The sequence below is a fragment of the Anguilla anguilla genome, chromosome 19 (assembly GCF_013347855.1).
Source record: "Anguilla anguilla isolate fAngAng1 chromosome 19, fAngAng1.pri, whole genome shotgun sequence".
NCBI lineage: Eukaryota > Metazoa > Chordata > Actinopteri > Anguilliformes > Anguillidae > Anguilla > Anguilla anguilla.
Window position 1 is genome coordinate 12,378,781 of NC_049219.1, and position 14,494 is coordinate 12,393,274.

Genomic DNA, 14,494 nt, shown 5'->3' on the forward strand with positions numbered 1-14,494 from the left:
CAAGTGCCATTTAAAAGCAGTGGGAATGAAAGTGTGTGGGGTGGGGGTGGGGGATCAGGAGGAAGGGCGCTCAGGCCTCAGGTGATTGGCTGTTTAAAATTGGCAGTGACGCCCCGTGGCCCACGCTCAGGAGCCCCTGTGCTGAGGAACGCTGTGGTTTGGGGATACAGGTGGCCCTGTGTGTGCTCGTGGGTCCACAGGGAGCCAGCGTTTCCATTACTGCTCTCGCACTTAGACAAACGGCCCTCTTATGTACACAGCCTCATGGCCATATACACTGCTTAAGTAAGCAAGGTTCAGCTGTGTTTTTATTTTATTTAGGTTTTATGCATACGTTATAATGTTGACCTTACTAGATTAAACTGACTGGCTGATTTTTGTTTTTAAAAGGAAAGGGTCCACAGCTGAGAAAGTGCCGTGTTGGGTTGATCAGCCAGCTTGGCTGAATTTTAACCAAAAAGGAAATTAGAAATTTAGGAAAATATAAATATCCCTCAATTGTTTAAATTTGTTTGCCTTTGTACTCTGCTCTAGGTGTGCACTGGCTGTCACTAACCGTACCAGAAAGTCACGTGGCTGGTGTCTATACTGTCTGTGCCTTACCATTCCTCACCCCCCCCCCCCCCTCAGAAAATCTCATCACCATATCCTTCAAGTGTCTGTGATGGCTTATCATTCCCAAAGAGCAATTACTGTCTTTAGAACAATTGCGTCTCCTGCAGATTTAATCTCTGCAAAACAATGGTAGTTCATACACCACAGACTTAATTAAATTACGTTATGAAACAGAATCAATTACATTTTCTGTTTGCTACCCTTTGTGAGAAGACTTATTTTGTATATATCTTTATTCTCATAGTTAGAGCTTAATATTTTGTGTGTTTTGGTAACATTCGTTTATTCAAAAGCAGCTCATAATCACCATGGCAACTGAACCAATTTCACATGTCCAAACATGTTGAAGCTTAAAAAATACAAAAAAGAACATGGTGTTCCTCTAAAAAAAAAAAAAACACCCTGACTCATCCCCCAATGCTGAGTCATTTTTACTCCGCATAGAGCATGCTAAAAAGCCAAATATGAATATTGGTGAGAAGTGATGGTACTTTTCATTGGGTGAATTTAAAATAGTAATTGTTGTTTATTTGGAACAGTCATATTTGGAACACATAACCTTTTAAAAAAATAAAGTGGCAAGTATTGCTAGCAGTGCAGGAAAAGTCCTAGCTTCTAAGGGGTGGATTAAGTTGAAAACAATTGTGTGACTTGTTTTCACCTTTATGTGAAAGGGTAAAGTGTACGTATGTGAATTCTCTCTTGCTTCCTGAACTTTTGTAAAGGGTGAGAAGCAGTATATATATAAAAAAATAATTTAAAAGTTTGGTGCCAGTCTGCAAAGCCAGTCTGATCTCTGGAGCACAAACAGGCTGTTATCTCAGACGAACTGGGACACTCATTTCGCAGTAACCATGTGAAACTCATAATGCTACAGTGAATGTGGATCAAACATTATGATCTACTTCATATAATTGCAAACCAGTACGATGATGACCTTTACCAGGGGAAAAACAAAAATCCAACCAGTGTCAATGAGTGACATGAGTAAACTGCATAATGCTGAAGACCAAAGTAATGTTGCCCACCTGTTACTAACACAGATCATTTGCTGGCTATTGCTTTGGTTAGGATATTATGGAGTACCTATTATTGATGTAACCTGTATTATTATTTCACGTACCTAGTACGTGAAAACACTGATTAAGACATTTGAATTTAAAGATTCCTGTTGATCGTTCTGGCAACATTTGTGAATACTCGGATCATTTAGACGTACTTTCTAATAACAGAATCCATTGTTCATTGCCACTTGAGTAAATTACAATAAAGTTACGCGACTTTCACGTCACGTACCGCAATGTACTCGACCGTTGGAATTTAAATTATCTCGAGAACAACCACCAGGGGCGACAAAGTCTCAGCACTGCAAGTAAATTAAGATGTGTTCTGATGCGTTCGGAGTAGAAATGGATAATTTACAAATATAGTTTTGCTTTAAAATGAAATGTTCCTTTTCAGTTACCAAGTATAACTTTGCCTGCATATCGGAGTAATTGGTTAATCTCTGTTGGGTTTTCATAAAGGCTAACTGGCCAAGCATTTTTCTGAAAGGCCTATTAGCTAACGTGAAGCCTCGGATTTTCCCTACACCTGGCTCTGGAATAAATTCGGAGACGCAAGAAGGTAATTTAAAAGCACAGAACAAGTTACCAACGTAAACACCGGGGGACTTGTGCATGGTTTTAGGTCATTTTATTACACAGTCCCAGCAGTGACCGTTAATTTATGAATTTTATGTTAGCTAAGTAGCTGTGAACACTCGCGGCGTTAAGCATAGCGGGCTAACATAGCTAACGATCTTCGAATATAGCCAACCAACCTACTTTTAGCCAACTGTTAGCAGGTGCTAGGTGCCGTAGTACCCTACGAACTGTGTTTTGTTTATTAACGTTAGCTAGCTAGTATGTGCGTTACGTTACAAATATAGTCTATCTGCGCGGAATCGTTTACTAGCTAGCTTTCTAGTCAGCCAAAACTAAAAATGTGTTTGTCGTCACAAAAAGTTCGTTAGTCCATCTAGGTCAAAGGTGATAGCTAACTACAGCAAACATACTGATTTTTAAAAGATAGCTGGCAAGTACCTGATTAGAAAAGATAGAAATGTTGCGCGAACCAACTGGTCAGATACTTCACATGTCAAATTGCACACAGTTCTTTGTTTTTTGAAGCCGTGCCGTGACGCGCCTCGCTTGACAGTCAGACCTGTTATTATGAAAAGCTACGCGGCGCTGCACTGTGTGTAGCGTGGAGAAGTTGGACATGCCCGGGCATATCCGCCACATGAACAGTGAGTGTGTCGCCGCGTCTCCGCCGCTAGGTGAGTCAGCTCCCAGTACGAGAGTCATGCTTCGACATGTCAATCGTCTAGTCCCGTGCCCTCCACGCCCAATCGCAGTAACAGCCAGAGCGAATCTAGCCCTGACATGTCTCTCCATGCCTATTTAAATCCGGTGGCGTCAGAGTGGTTTCCTATTGCGCGCAGACGAGCTCTAGCACTTTATGTACAGCTAAAGACTTTATAGATGTGTATATAATATATCACTATTTATTAAGGTAAGTTTTGCTTTGCCAGAATTTCTTACGGACGCCTTCTAATTCTGATGCTGTATATGAAGTCCTAAATTTTGTTTTCTCTCCATGGATACAGGTAACAGAATGGCGATGGATAACAGTTTGAGCAGTTCCCAAATGAACGCTGTGGACAGTGAGAAACTAGTAAGTGCTTCTCGTTTGTGTTATTGAATACGAGCAGCTGCATTGAAAGATATTAATGGTTGTGAATGTGTGTCTGCAGGTAAGACCCAAAGTGGAACTGCAGACTCTGTTGCAGCATGCTGGTGCCAGCAAGGACATTTTCACCCTGAAGGAGGTAAGACATCACCTGACAGCAGGGTAGTATCTGCTGTTACTATAGAGACAGATTAACTTTAAGTTAAAAAAATCATTGGCTTTGGTAAGTGGCATTCAGGACGTGTGTACCAGTACTGAGGACAGACTCTTCAGTTTCATTCTTATGTATGAGTCGTTGTCTTGTTTAACTTGAATACTTGAATTTTTAAAATATCCTCAGCTATCTCATTGGCATGTGTGGGATCAGAATAGTCTTCATGTGATTTGTGTATGTTGTAGATTGTAAGACAGTGCTGTAATCCTTGTCATTTACCCTTGGATGGATTGTGGGAGATGTTAAAAATAATGCAACCTCTCAGGTTTCAGCTACACAGCCTTGGGCAGCTTGTTTATCTAATGGGATTAAGATTTTTTCTTAGACGCATCCTAAAATAAGGTTAAAATGAGAGGCTTTGTTCCGTATTAAATTGCTCTGAGATTGGGATCTATAGACGTCATGCTGGGTAGTACTGGAGTTGTAATCAGATATTCAGGGGCAGTGATGGGTTTTGTAGAATAAGTAGGATCCCTGTTGCACTTAGGCATGTTTTAGAGTACCACAAGGAAGAGTCTTTTGACAGAGAGGAAATGTGAGTCATCCACACCACATAGCTGTTAGTAATGTGTGTGCAGTCTCCATGACTCGCACTTTCAATTGCTGTTGTTCCACTGTTTGAACAGCGGGTTCTATGCATTTGCACTTGTACCCATTCTTTAGTTGTTTTTAAACCCATTGCTTAGAGACCTATGTCTGGACTCGGTAAGCACTTGGGCAGAACTGGTTGGTCTGATGGACACCCACAGCTGCCTCTGATCAGCTGACTTCATTGATTTTCCCTTTTAAAGAGCTTTTTGTGTGCTCTGCATTTTAGGTCATGTTTTACCTGGGGCAGTACATCATGAGCAAGCAGCTCTATGACAAGAAGCAGCAGCACATCGTCCACTGTGCCAACGACGCCCTGGGAGCTGTGCTGGGGGTGGACAGCTTCTCCGTCAAAGAGCCTCGGTGCGTTTTCTGCGCCGCGCTGTGTGAAGTAGCCCTTGACTGGGAGGCAGCTGTTCCCACACACCCCTGGGAGGGCAGACAGGTGGCTGAGAGCAGAACAGCTGGGCCTGTCAGCAGCTGCCTGGCCCTCTGACAAACAAAAAAAATAAAATCTGCATGGATTGCCTAGATGATGATGACCATGATGATGATGATGATGATATCAGGTCAATAATATTAATAATAATAATAATAATAATAATAATGAGTAATATTACTTGCACTCCTGGGTGCTTCAAAGTGGAATCAGAATCATGTGGCAGAAACTGAAACTATCTTGGTGTCTAACATTAGCAAAATGTTTCTTTCAGAATCCTGTATGCTATGATCTCCAAAAACTTGACTGCTGTCAAAAACCAAGGTATTTAATGTGGTTCAGATCTTTATCTCCAGCCTCAATATATGTTTCTTCAGAGGTGATATTAGATAAGATTGTTCCAGATGAATGATACAGTTATTTTACAACTTTTTTTCCTTTGTTTCCATTCAATATTGTGTTGTGTGTATTGGCTAATTAGCTGAATAAGAAGCGATTGCATTGAAAGTTGGTTGTTTTGAACAAGATGCTAAAAGTATGATTTGCGATTTTGTTTTAATTTACTTATTGGCTTTCTTACAGATTCCCAGTCCGCTTTTACAGAACCCAGGAGTCAGAGTGAGCCTGATCGAGGGCCTGAGGTAAAGAGCCACATTATAAATGTTATTATCTGGATATTTGTGCCAATATTACTTATAATGTGTGTATTATCTGTATCAGTGGTATCACCTACTGTCCAGTCTAAGATCACTTGACTGTAGGGCTGTCAACTATTCAGTTCACGGAAATTAAAATCTTTGCTATCTAAATCTAACTGCCTCTATTGAGTTTGTCTTGATTTATATAAGTGCTGGCGTTTCTTGTTTACCTTTCTGACTACTCTTCTCTGTTGCCAGGAAACGGACTTGGACTCACACTCTTCTACCTCAGGACGGAGAAGGAGGAGGTGCAGTGACCCTGGTGAGAGAGCCTGCTTCACTGCCTGATCTCCCACCCCTCCCCATGGCTGCGCTTACTCCACTGCTCCAGCTCAGATTATGCTCCTGTACTATGGCTGGGCCTTCCTGCCGAGCAGAGGTGTCATTTCTGTTCTGCTGTGGCAGCCGGTGAATGCATTGTGGGCCCTGACACATTAGAGAGAGAGTTTCATTGCTTGCGGGCGCAAGTGCAGCGGTGCAAGTACATTGGTGAAGTCTAGTACTGTTGTGCAGTCCGTCCCTGAATGTAGTAAAGTGACTGAACGCTGTGCTTATTTGGACACACTGACAGTGTTTACCGCTTCCTTATCAAGCGCGGTTGTCCTGCAAAACCCAAGTAGTGAAGGATACCGAGACGAAAACTTGCCAGACCTCAAAAGGGTAGTGTCTGAAAACTGAACCCGTTAGCCCGAGGAGCACTTTGGTCTGGTGGGAGCGCAGAATGTGTTCAGATGACCGCTTTGCATAATGACTTCCTTCACTGAGCAAACATCCACACAAAGAGGACTTGTTTATTGAACAAACGCCGAATACAGCAGCGCAACATCGCAGAGTATTGGCATCCGCTGCGTAAACACCAGGAATAGAATTTTGCTTGCGGCTGTAATAGTTCCGAACTTGCAGCGCAACTACGGCCCGAAACTGAGACCCCTTCAAGTTTGAATGTAATAAAACTGGGAAATACCTACAGTACACAGTTAAACACGAAGGAGGGTTACTTTTTTTAATCTAGTTTGGAGATGGGGAGAGTGTAAATATTAAGTTGGGGGTGGTGTTTTTAAAGTAGTGTACGTGCTGCTGTATCAGTGTGGTGAGAGCCGTGTCCCCTCTCCTCCAGCTGGCTGCTCCACAGAGGAGGACGCGAGCGAGCGCAGGAAGAGGCACAAGTCGGACAGCTTCTCCCTGACCTTCGACGACAGCCTGTCCTGGTGTGTGATCGGGGGGCTGAGGCGGGACCGGGGCAGCAGCGAGTCTTCGGACTCGAGGAGCGATGCTGTAAGTGTCTGCTTACATCACTCCCCACACGTTATGCATTACCATGCCCTACATTAAGCCTTAAGCCCTGTGTAAAGGCTTTTTGCCACATTTTACAGTTTATTTATTTATTTTAGACCGCCTTGTGTAATTCCCTCAGCCCAGAGGTGTTTTTTGCTTAGTAATATTAATGCTTAATGGTATCGCCCTCGGAAAGTAGGTGTCAGCAAAAGTGACTTGTTTCACATGCTGATATACTGCGGTGGTATTGTGTCAGTCAGCGCTTTCCTGTGCTGGAGGCCTGGTCCTCCCTCCCTCAGCAGCGCTTTAACCGCTGTCTCTCTCTCTCTCTCTCTCTCTCTCTCTCTCTCCTCCACAGGAAGTAGGTGTTTCTGGTTGCGAGGACTCAGACGAGAGCCTGAGTCAGGACTCTGACTGTGACAACTTCAGTGTGGAGTTTGAGGTGGAGTCCATCGACTCGGACGACTACAGCGAGCATGACGAGGCGTCGGTGGCGTCGGGCGAGGAACAGGTCTCCTTTTCAGCGTTCTGGTGTGGAAAGAGTGCTGCCCCTGCTGCAGGCTTCAGCCCGATCTCACTGCCCCTCTCTCCCCCACAGTTGTACGAGGTCACCATCTTTGAGGCGGAGGATGAAGACTCCTTTGACGAAGACACGGAGATCTCAGAAGCAGTAAGCCAAAGCTTTTTTTTTTTGGTGGATTGTTGTCCTTTTCAGTTTTCAAAATATGTGTTAGTACCCCCTGTTCAGGACCCCAGATGTTGCTGTTCTAGCATTATATTTTCAGAGTATTGTGTGTGTAATAGGGACTCTAGACTGATGTGTTGTACTATGTAAGGTAGACCAATGGTGTAGTATAGAGGTGTTGAGCAGGTGATGTGTGTTGTAGCAGTAATGCAGCGTGTGCATGTTGTGTATCAGGACTACTGGAAATGCTCCAAATGTGAGGAGCTGAACCCCCCTCTCCCGCGTCACTGCAACCGCTGCTGGACCCTGCGGCAGGACTGGCTCCCGGAGACAAGCCCCAAAGCCCTGCCCCCGAAACCCCCCACCACTGGCGGCGACGCCGAGGAGGGGCTGGACGTCCCGGACGGTAAGCGGGCCCGCTCCCCGCCGGCCGCCGGCGAGCACAAGGAGGACTCGGCGTGCGAGTCCCAGGAGCCCAGCTCCCAGCCCTCCACCTCGGGGGTCAGCAGCGCCCCCTCCAGCCAGGACGAGGTCCCCGAGCTGGAGCGCTTCAACAGCCTGGAGGCCTGCCTCCCCGCCAGCTGCCTGGAGCCCTGCGTCATCTGCCAGAGCCGGCCCAAGAACGGCTGCATCGTGCACGGCCGCACCGGCCACCTCATGGCCTGCTACACCTGCGCCAAGAAGCTCAAGAACCGCAACAAACTCTGCCCCGTCTGCCGGGAGCCCATACAGTCCGTGGTGCTCACCTACCTGAGCTAAGCTTTCCCCTCCCAACATGAAGACACTCTCCGACATGGAGCGCATGTGCTCACAGTTCCTTCAGTTCAGTTCACCTGTTGTTTTTCTATGGACACAATAAAAAAAAAAGAGTTTAATTGTATTTAACAAACGAGGTATCTCTGTTCCCATATGCTAGAGAGTGCAAATGCTCCATCTTTTAGACAGGTCATATATTTTGTAGGGCACAATGTGGTTGTGGACCAATAGTTATGTTGGTTGCCAGCAATATTGCCTGTCTTGCGTGTATTTAGTTTGTATTTTAGAGTTGAATTCTTGTAATACCTAATACTTAACCTTTTGAGTGCAATACATACTTTAAATTCAAATGCTTAACCTCTATCCTTGAACATCCTACTAAAAATATTGAAGATAAATGTTTTTCATTAGAAGTTGAAGGGATTTTTGTTCAGGACAGTGCCACATTCCCCAAAGTAAAGGGCAATGATGTTTTAGCATTAAGACAAAAAGGGCTAAGAACTGTACGTCTGTACATGCCAGAGCACTCACCTTTTTGCGTAGTCACTGATTATAATTATTATTTATTTATTATTTGTGTAGTTTTCCTTGACTCACAGTACAGCTAGAATGATCAAAAGGTAGCCGTTCTCACAGGGTTAATAATGCCCTTCTCCGGCTGCTGCAGCTGATGGCGGCTTGACATCGGCCTTTGTTGTGTTGGGCGCTCGCAGAATGGCGCGTTACCAGGGACCTCGTTATTAAAACTCAGGAAACATGCCCCAACCTGTCTGCCCCCGAGACCACCTGACTGCAGTCTGGCTCCCTCACATCCCCAAACCCCCTTAAGCTGCTTGCACTGTTCCTCTTCCTGGAGCTCGGAACTCTGTATGACCAAGAGGCCAAGGTTTACTTTTCTTTCTGTTAGGGAGATGAAGGATAGAAGCTTTACTTTCTCTTAAAAAGATAGAAACAGAAAGAAAAACATTGAATGTGATGTGGTTTCATTTTTGCTCTATTTGATTGTCTGGGGTACTGTGGCATTTTCTCTTTTTAAGAGTTGTTTGCAGTGGTGTGGTTAATTTTGGGATACTCTCTCGTGAGGGCGGAGTTGTATCTGTCTTTTGTGTAAGCACATGTTTTCAGTGTCCAAGGTAACTAGCTCATCTCTGCCTATACAACTCGTGTTGCAGCTTCAGAAGCTACGGGCGCAGCTCAATAACTTACGTACAGCCCTGTCTTTAGAGATAGCAAGGGTGTTTGAATAACTGGGTAACATGGAAAATGTATAATTCATTACCTATCGGGTACTACTTGGCCTGCATTCACATGCTAATGTTAAAGTCGTCGTGTTGGCGATACAGAATCCAGGAAGTGCTGCATGAGCACAATAGAAAAATGTTGCTACGTTGCTTTGAGCACCCTCACCTGGTCACATGGCATGAACAACAAAATGTCCTGCCCGTTTGCCTTTGTCCACTGTTTTCATTGTGAATTTGAGAGAAGCCCATAATGACCATCTTCTTATGGGAGGCGGCATGTTAATTTTGTTCATGCTTGGCAAGAAGCAACTGTGCTGTTTGTGTGAATGCAGCCTTAGACAGGATTAACTACAGCAGTGGTTCCCGACCTCAGTCCTGGTGTACCCCTGTGTATGCTGGGTTTCGTTCCCACCACAATTACAATACCAGAATTTTAACAAATTGTTCATTTTTCTTAATTAGGTGCTTATGTTTAGAGAGATTATTAACCCACTTAAGCCACATCATGTCAAAAATAGCCATAAACAATAAAGTTACCATGTTCATATTGTGCTTATTGTGCTTTATTGCAAACAATTACATAGAAGAGGTAACAAACTTTTTGGACCAATTGAAAGAATGAGATTAATCAATAGACCCTTGAACATGTAGCGGAACGCTTAATTTCCTGAAATTTATTGACACAATGCAGGTTCAGCTCGTTATCATTTGCTTTGTCTTTGAACTCTTCATTATCTTCCAGATGGTTAGTTTTAGTGGCCAGGTGTCCACACTTTGACCATTTAGAAGCCTTTTGACACACCTCAGCCTTTAATTTGATCCATTAAAAATAATTTACCTTTTAATGTAAGTGTTTGCAATAAGCACAATAAGCACAGTGTGAACGTGGGAATTAGGCAAGTCCACTCTTTATCTTATTTATGTAATATATTTATTATCTGCGCTTTCCGGCCAATTTTTCTAGCTTAACTAGTCCTACAGTTTTTGCACTACATTCAAAATTTTTACACCAAAATGACCAGCTAGCAAGTTTTTGTGAGCAATTTTTATGGTCACTCCATAGAGCAGTGGTTTCCAACCCTGGTCCTGGAGAGCTACAGGGTCTGCTGGTTTTTGTTTTCACCTTTAAATCAGCACCCAATTGAGACCCAAGACACCATGTAAGTTGAGTTAACTGTAATCAACTGCTCTAATTGATTCATGAAGTGCAGAGTCACTATGAAAACCAGCAGACCCTGTTAGCTCTCCAGGACCAGGGTTGGAGACCACTGCCATAGAGGGTCACTCATGGACGTTTATTGGGACATTATTAGGATGCATGCACCAGGTGGTCACTCACTCACTCATGGATGTTTAGTAGGACGCACTTCCAGTGGCATGAGATTTTTAAGCACATCTTTATCGCCTAACGTTACTTTAGCTAACCCTAACATGTTAGCGTATCGCCTACTTTAGTTAATCTAGTTAGCGCGTACGGATACTATCCTGCACGCATGAGTAGGAGCTACGGACACACAGCTACAACCCGCGTACGGATGCTATCCTGCAAGCATGAGTAGGAGCTAATGACACACAGCTACAACCACCGATACAGATGTATGGACAAACGGACGCTACAACCACCGATACAGATGTATGAACACACAGAGGACAACAAATAACATTACAGAGGTGAGGACATGCCATAGCTAGCTAGCTATATAGTTAGCCAAGTTTTACTCATGACACTTTTAGGATATGACTAATCCCTGGAACATAATCACTACTTACTGATCCCCGGCTGTATATGTAACGCCACGGTGCGCCGTGGGTCTGGATGTTTTCGTGCTTCTTCTGAGCTATGCGCCCTCATTGAAATGCATTGAGGCTTGAGGACAGTGCCAGTTAGAATTTGAAGCAAGCCCACAATTCCTTCAGGAATTGTAACCTTTCTAGTTCTTCATGGAATGTTTAGCTATTTCTGACATAATGTGGTTGAAGAGAGTAAATAATTCCTCTAAACACAAAAAGCACCTAATTAAGAAAAATGTACAACTTGTTATAATTCTGGAATTGCATTTGTGGTTGGAAAGAAAACCAGCATACACAGGGGTGCTCCAGGACTGAGATTGGGACCCACTGAACTACAGGATAGCTGTGACATGTAGGGAATGTTTACACAGATTGTAGGCTGCATGTTCATATTGGTGAATTCTGCAAAGTGAATTCTTCAGATGCCTTACTGATGACTTTTGTGAATGAGATGTGTAAAAAAAAAAATTATATTTTGTATTTAAATTCAGACGTTGCTGATTTTTTTGCATCTCAGCAGTTTTTCAGTTATGTCTTGTATTGATCTGTGTATGTACAGTCATTGTACGTTTGTAATTTAATTTGCCTTTGTGGTGGCCTGATTCGGTCAGTGAAAATATTTCACATCAAATAATAATCAAAGGCTTTTGTTCTGCATTGATTTAACCTTACAATGTTTGTAACATTAAGGCTCCTCTGTGTTCTTGTAGTGTGCCTATTTATGTTTAAGATATATATGTATATATTATTTGTTTACTTGTATCTATGTATTGTATATTTATGGTTCTCAGTTATGTTTCTTCAGCACACATTAACATGCAGTGTCTATAGTTCCCTAAAATGATTCAAACACAATATTTTCAAACCCTTTTGAAGTTACTCATTGCAGTAACAGTTGTAAACCATTTTCGTTGCCTAATATTATGGCCGGTCAAGATTTTCTCTCTGCATTCAAGAATTTATGTTCCAAGTGGAATTCCAGAATGTTTCATTTGTCAAAACTAGCACATTTAGTAGTAGCTGATGATATAGGGATATTTGTTCTTTGTCTTAATGGAACTGGACAAGTCACTTCTGAAAGGTACAGGTTTTCACCAATACATTCACCTGCTGTAAATGGCATACAGTATGCTGCTGGTGAACATGTAAATTTCTAGTCTTACTTTGGAAGACATGTTTATATACTACTGTATGGAACACAACAAGACCCCCTATCTACAATTTGTTTGGAATGTTCCATTTTTCTTAGTCGTAATTTCTCTTTTTGGTCATGTTTTCTTTTCTGTTTCGTCATGTCTGGTTTTGGACTTGGAAATAAAGTGCCATTTTATTGTTGCTACAAGTAAGCTGTCTTGCAATGTTTGTGTATTGCCAAGTGCCAGGTCTGTTGCATAATTGTAAGTAGCCTAGAAGCAAGAGTTCAGCTTCTTTATTGCTATGGCTAGATGGTCATCTCTCCCCTTTGGTTATGCAAAGTCATGTGATTGTTGGTCCTCCTTTATCATTTTGCTGCTTTTATTTGTTTGATTTTGAGTTACCACTAGAGGGTGTATTGCACTTTGCTATGTTTGTTGATGCTGACAGAACTTATGTGAATTTGCTTTCTGGTCATTCTGGGTTTTTTGTTTTTTGTTGTTGTTGTCATATTTAGTAGGATTCTCTGTTCGTGATCAATATCTGTGTGAAAAGTCTTGGTAAGTCTCTGAGTTTAGAAACTTGCATTCCAGGGTAGATAAATATGAATGGATATCACATTATCCCGTCTTTTGAACACAGACTTCCTCATTAGGTAAGTTATATTCTGGAAGTTCTCATTTTCTATCCCTATTGAAGCAGGCTGTTCTGACATGGCTGTGGATTTTTTTCCAGGACACAAGGGCCTGTACTTCCCTTTGCTGTTGGAAAGGCATTAAAACACATTTTATCTGCAAGTCCTGGGTGCCGGCAAGACTGCTGCTCTACTACAATGGCCACCAAGGGGCGCCAAAGGGCAGAAGCGTAAGTCTGTGTAACACAGTTGTGATACAAGGCGTTTCTGTGGTGTTTTCTTACCCACCTACTCATTCTGTGACTGGCATATGAAGCACATCAGATACCTGCCGACCAGCCTACTCCAGTTGTTCTTTCACAGTCCTCACCTTGCAGATTATTTATAATAACCTTAATTATTTAATTGGCCTTCTAACATTTGTGTTTCCTTGAACTGAGGTGTACATCCTTCTACCCGGCCTTGTGTAGTAATGGTGGAGAAAGACACAAACATCTTGGGTGTGATTATTTTATTCTTGTATTAAGAATAAACAAACAAACTGGAATCTTGTCAAGGCAAGGCATGGCATGGCATGATGGTAGGAGAGTACACAGCCGAGACAAGATTTAGGCCATCCTGTGGCAAGATGCGTGTATTGGGGAGTTGCAGTTCAGATCTTGGCCTTCTACAATGCAAATCCACAACACCGGGGAGGAATGGTAAAAGTGTGAGAACCTCCATATCTGTCTTCTATGAATGCAGCAGACTGTTCTACAGTGCTACATTGTGATATGTACGGGATCATGTATGAATTAATTTGTCCTTTTAAATGAAAAGAAAACCAGGTCAAACGTACCTACTGAAAATTTAATGAGCCTCTTGCTTTAGGCCAGTAGTGCCCAATCATGTGCCATGGAGGGTCGGGAGTAGCCTATGCAGGTTTTCGTTCCATCTAATCAGTTCACGAGTTGGTTCCCTCCCCTCTAGTTGAAGGTGTCTTAATTAGTGAAATCAGCAGGGGTAGCTATTGGTTGGAGTGAAAGCCTGTACGCTCTGGACCCTCCATGGCATATGATTGGGCCACCACTGCTTTAGGGCCCTTGATTCGGTTTGTGACAAGTGCACGGCCAATGTCCACCTGAACTGAGGAATCTCATCTGCCTTCCAGATTGTGGAGCTCAAACCACTTCTTCCTCTATTCCCCCAGTGCCTGAAAGAGCACTCATCAGAGATCAGTGGAGTTTGGGAGGGGGTGAGTACAGGCCTTGTGTGGGATAGGCATCTCCCACTATTGTTCACACACATGGCTACATAAAAAGCTTGACGCATCTCATGTCTTGAGGAAAATAAAGTTCATACAGTGCTGAATAAGCACAGCAAAGCCACATTTTAATCTTTAATGCCTCACAAGTCTAACTCCTTTGAGAATTTAATATCTGTTCGATGTTGGCCTAGAAGGATTTATAAGCCTATTAACTAATATGCTGATAAACCACTTGGAACAGCAGGGTGAAGACCTGTCTGACTGATAAACCTTTTACAGCAATGGAACAAAATGGCAGCTAGCTGTTGGTATTAAAGCATATTTTAGATTTGGTAGAAGCTTGTCTCTTGACAGCAGTATAAAAAAATAGCTTGGAAAGACAAGAACTCCCCACGTGTGTCTGCAAGTCATCAAACCCACTCACCATCACCAACACTTAAAGTGG

At 43.0% G+C, this 14,494-nt stretch overlaps 2 protein-coding genes across 6 annotated transcripts in view; both read left to right on the forward strand.

The window, feature by feature from the left end:
- The first annotated feature begins 1,471 nt into the window (after positions 1-1,471).
- Positions 1,472-10,147, forward strand: mdm2 (MDM2 proto-oncogene). 3 transcript variants are annotated; one of them, XM_035401830.1, is made up of 12 exons: positions 1,473-2,241; positions 2,787-2,935; positions 3,266-3,333; positions 3,413-3,487; positions 4,380-4,513; positions 4,864-4,913; positions 5,172-5,230; positions 5,486-5,549; positions 6,405-6,562; positions 6,921-7,073; positions 7,161-7,232; positions 7,482-10,147. In XM_035401830.1, exons 2-12 carry the CDS (start codon positions 2,878-2,880, stop codon positions 8,004-8,006), a joined length of 1,416 nt encoding a protein of 471 aa, XP_035257721.1. In that variant the 5' UTR covers positions 1,473-2,241; positions 2,787-2,877; the 3' UTR covers positions 8,007-10,147. The 3 variants fall into 3 exon arrangements, with proteins under 3 accessions (XP_035257722.1, XP_035257721.1, XP_035257723.1); XM_035401831.1 differs by lacking the exon at positions 2,787-2,935 and having other exon boundaries at positions 1,472-2,241; positions 7,482-8,006; XM_035401832.1 differs by lacking the exons at positions 1,473-2,241; positions 2,787-2,935 and adding an exon at positions 2,964-3,171 and having other exon boundaries at positions 7,482-8,006.
- Positions 10,148-10,858: 711 nt separating this feature from the next.
- dnah6 (dynein, axonemal, heavy chain 6) overlaps positions 10,859-14,494 on the forward strand; it is a 64,148-nt gene continuing 60,512 nt past the window's right edge. For 2 of the 3 annotated variants that reach the window (XR_004763642.1, XR_004763643.1), the window contains exons 1-2: positions 10,859-13,033; positions 13,954-14,037. The gene's annotated coding sequence lies outside the window, so the exon portion shown is untranslated. The remainder of the gene's footprint in view (positions 13,034-13,953; positions 14,038-14,494) is intronic. The other variant, XM_035401852.1, reaches the window with a different exon arrangement.

Bases quoted from the DNA above. Each gene is read 5' to 3' on its own strand.
- mdm2 (XM_035401830.1), top strand. From the start codon at position 2,878: ATGCCCGGGCATATCCGCCACATGAACAGTGAGTGTGTCGCCGCGTCT. The intron at 5,231-5,485 runs GTAAAGAGCCAC...CTCTGTTGCCAG, and splicing joins AGCCTGATCGAGGGCCTGAG to GAAACGGACTTGGACTCACA. The intron at 7,233-7,481 runs GTAAGCCAAAGC...GTTGTGTATCAG, and splicing joins ACACGGAGATCTCAGAAGCA to GACTACTGGAAATGCTCCAA.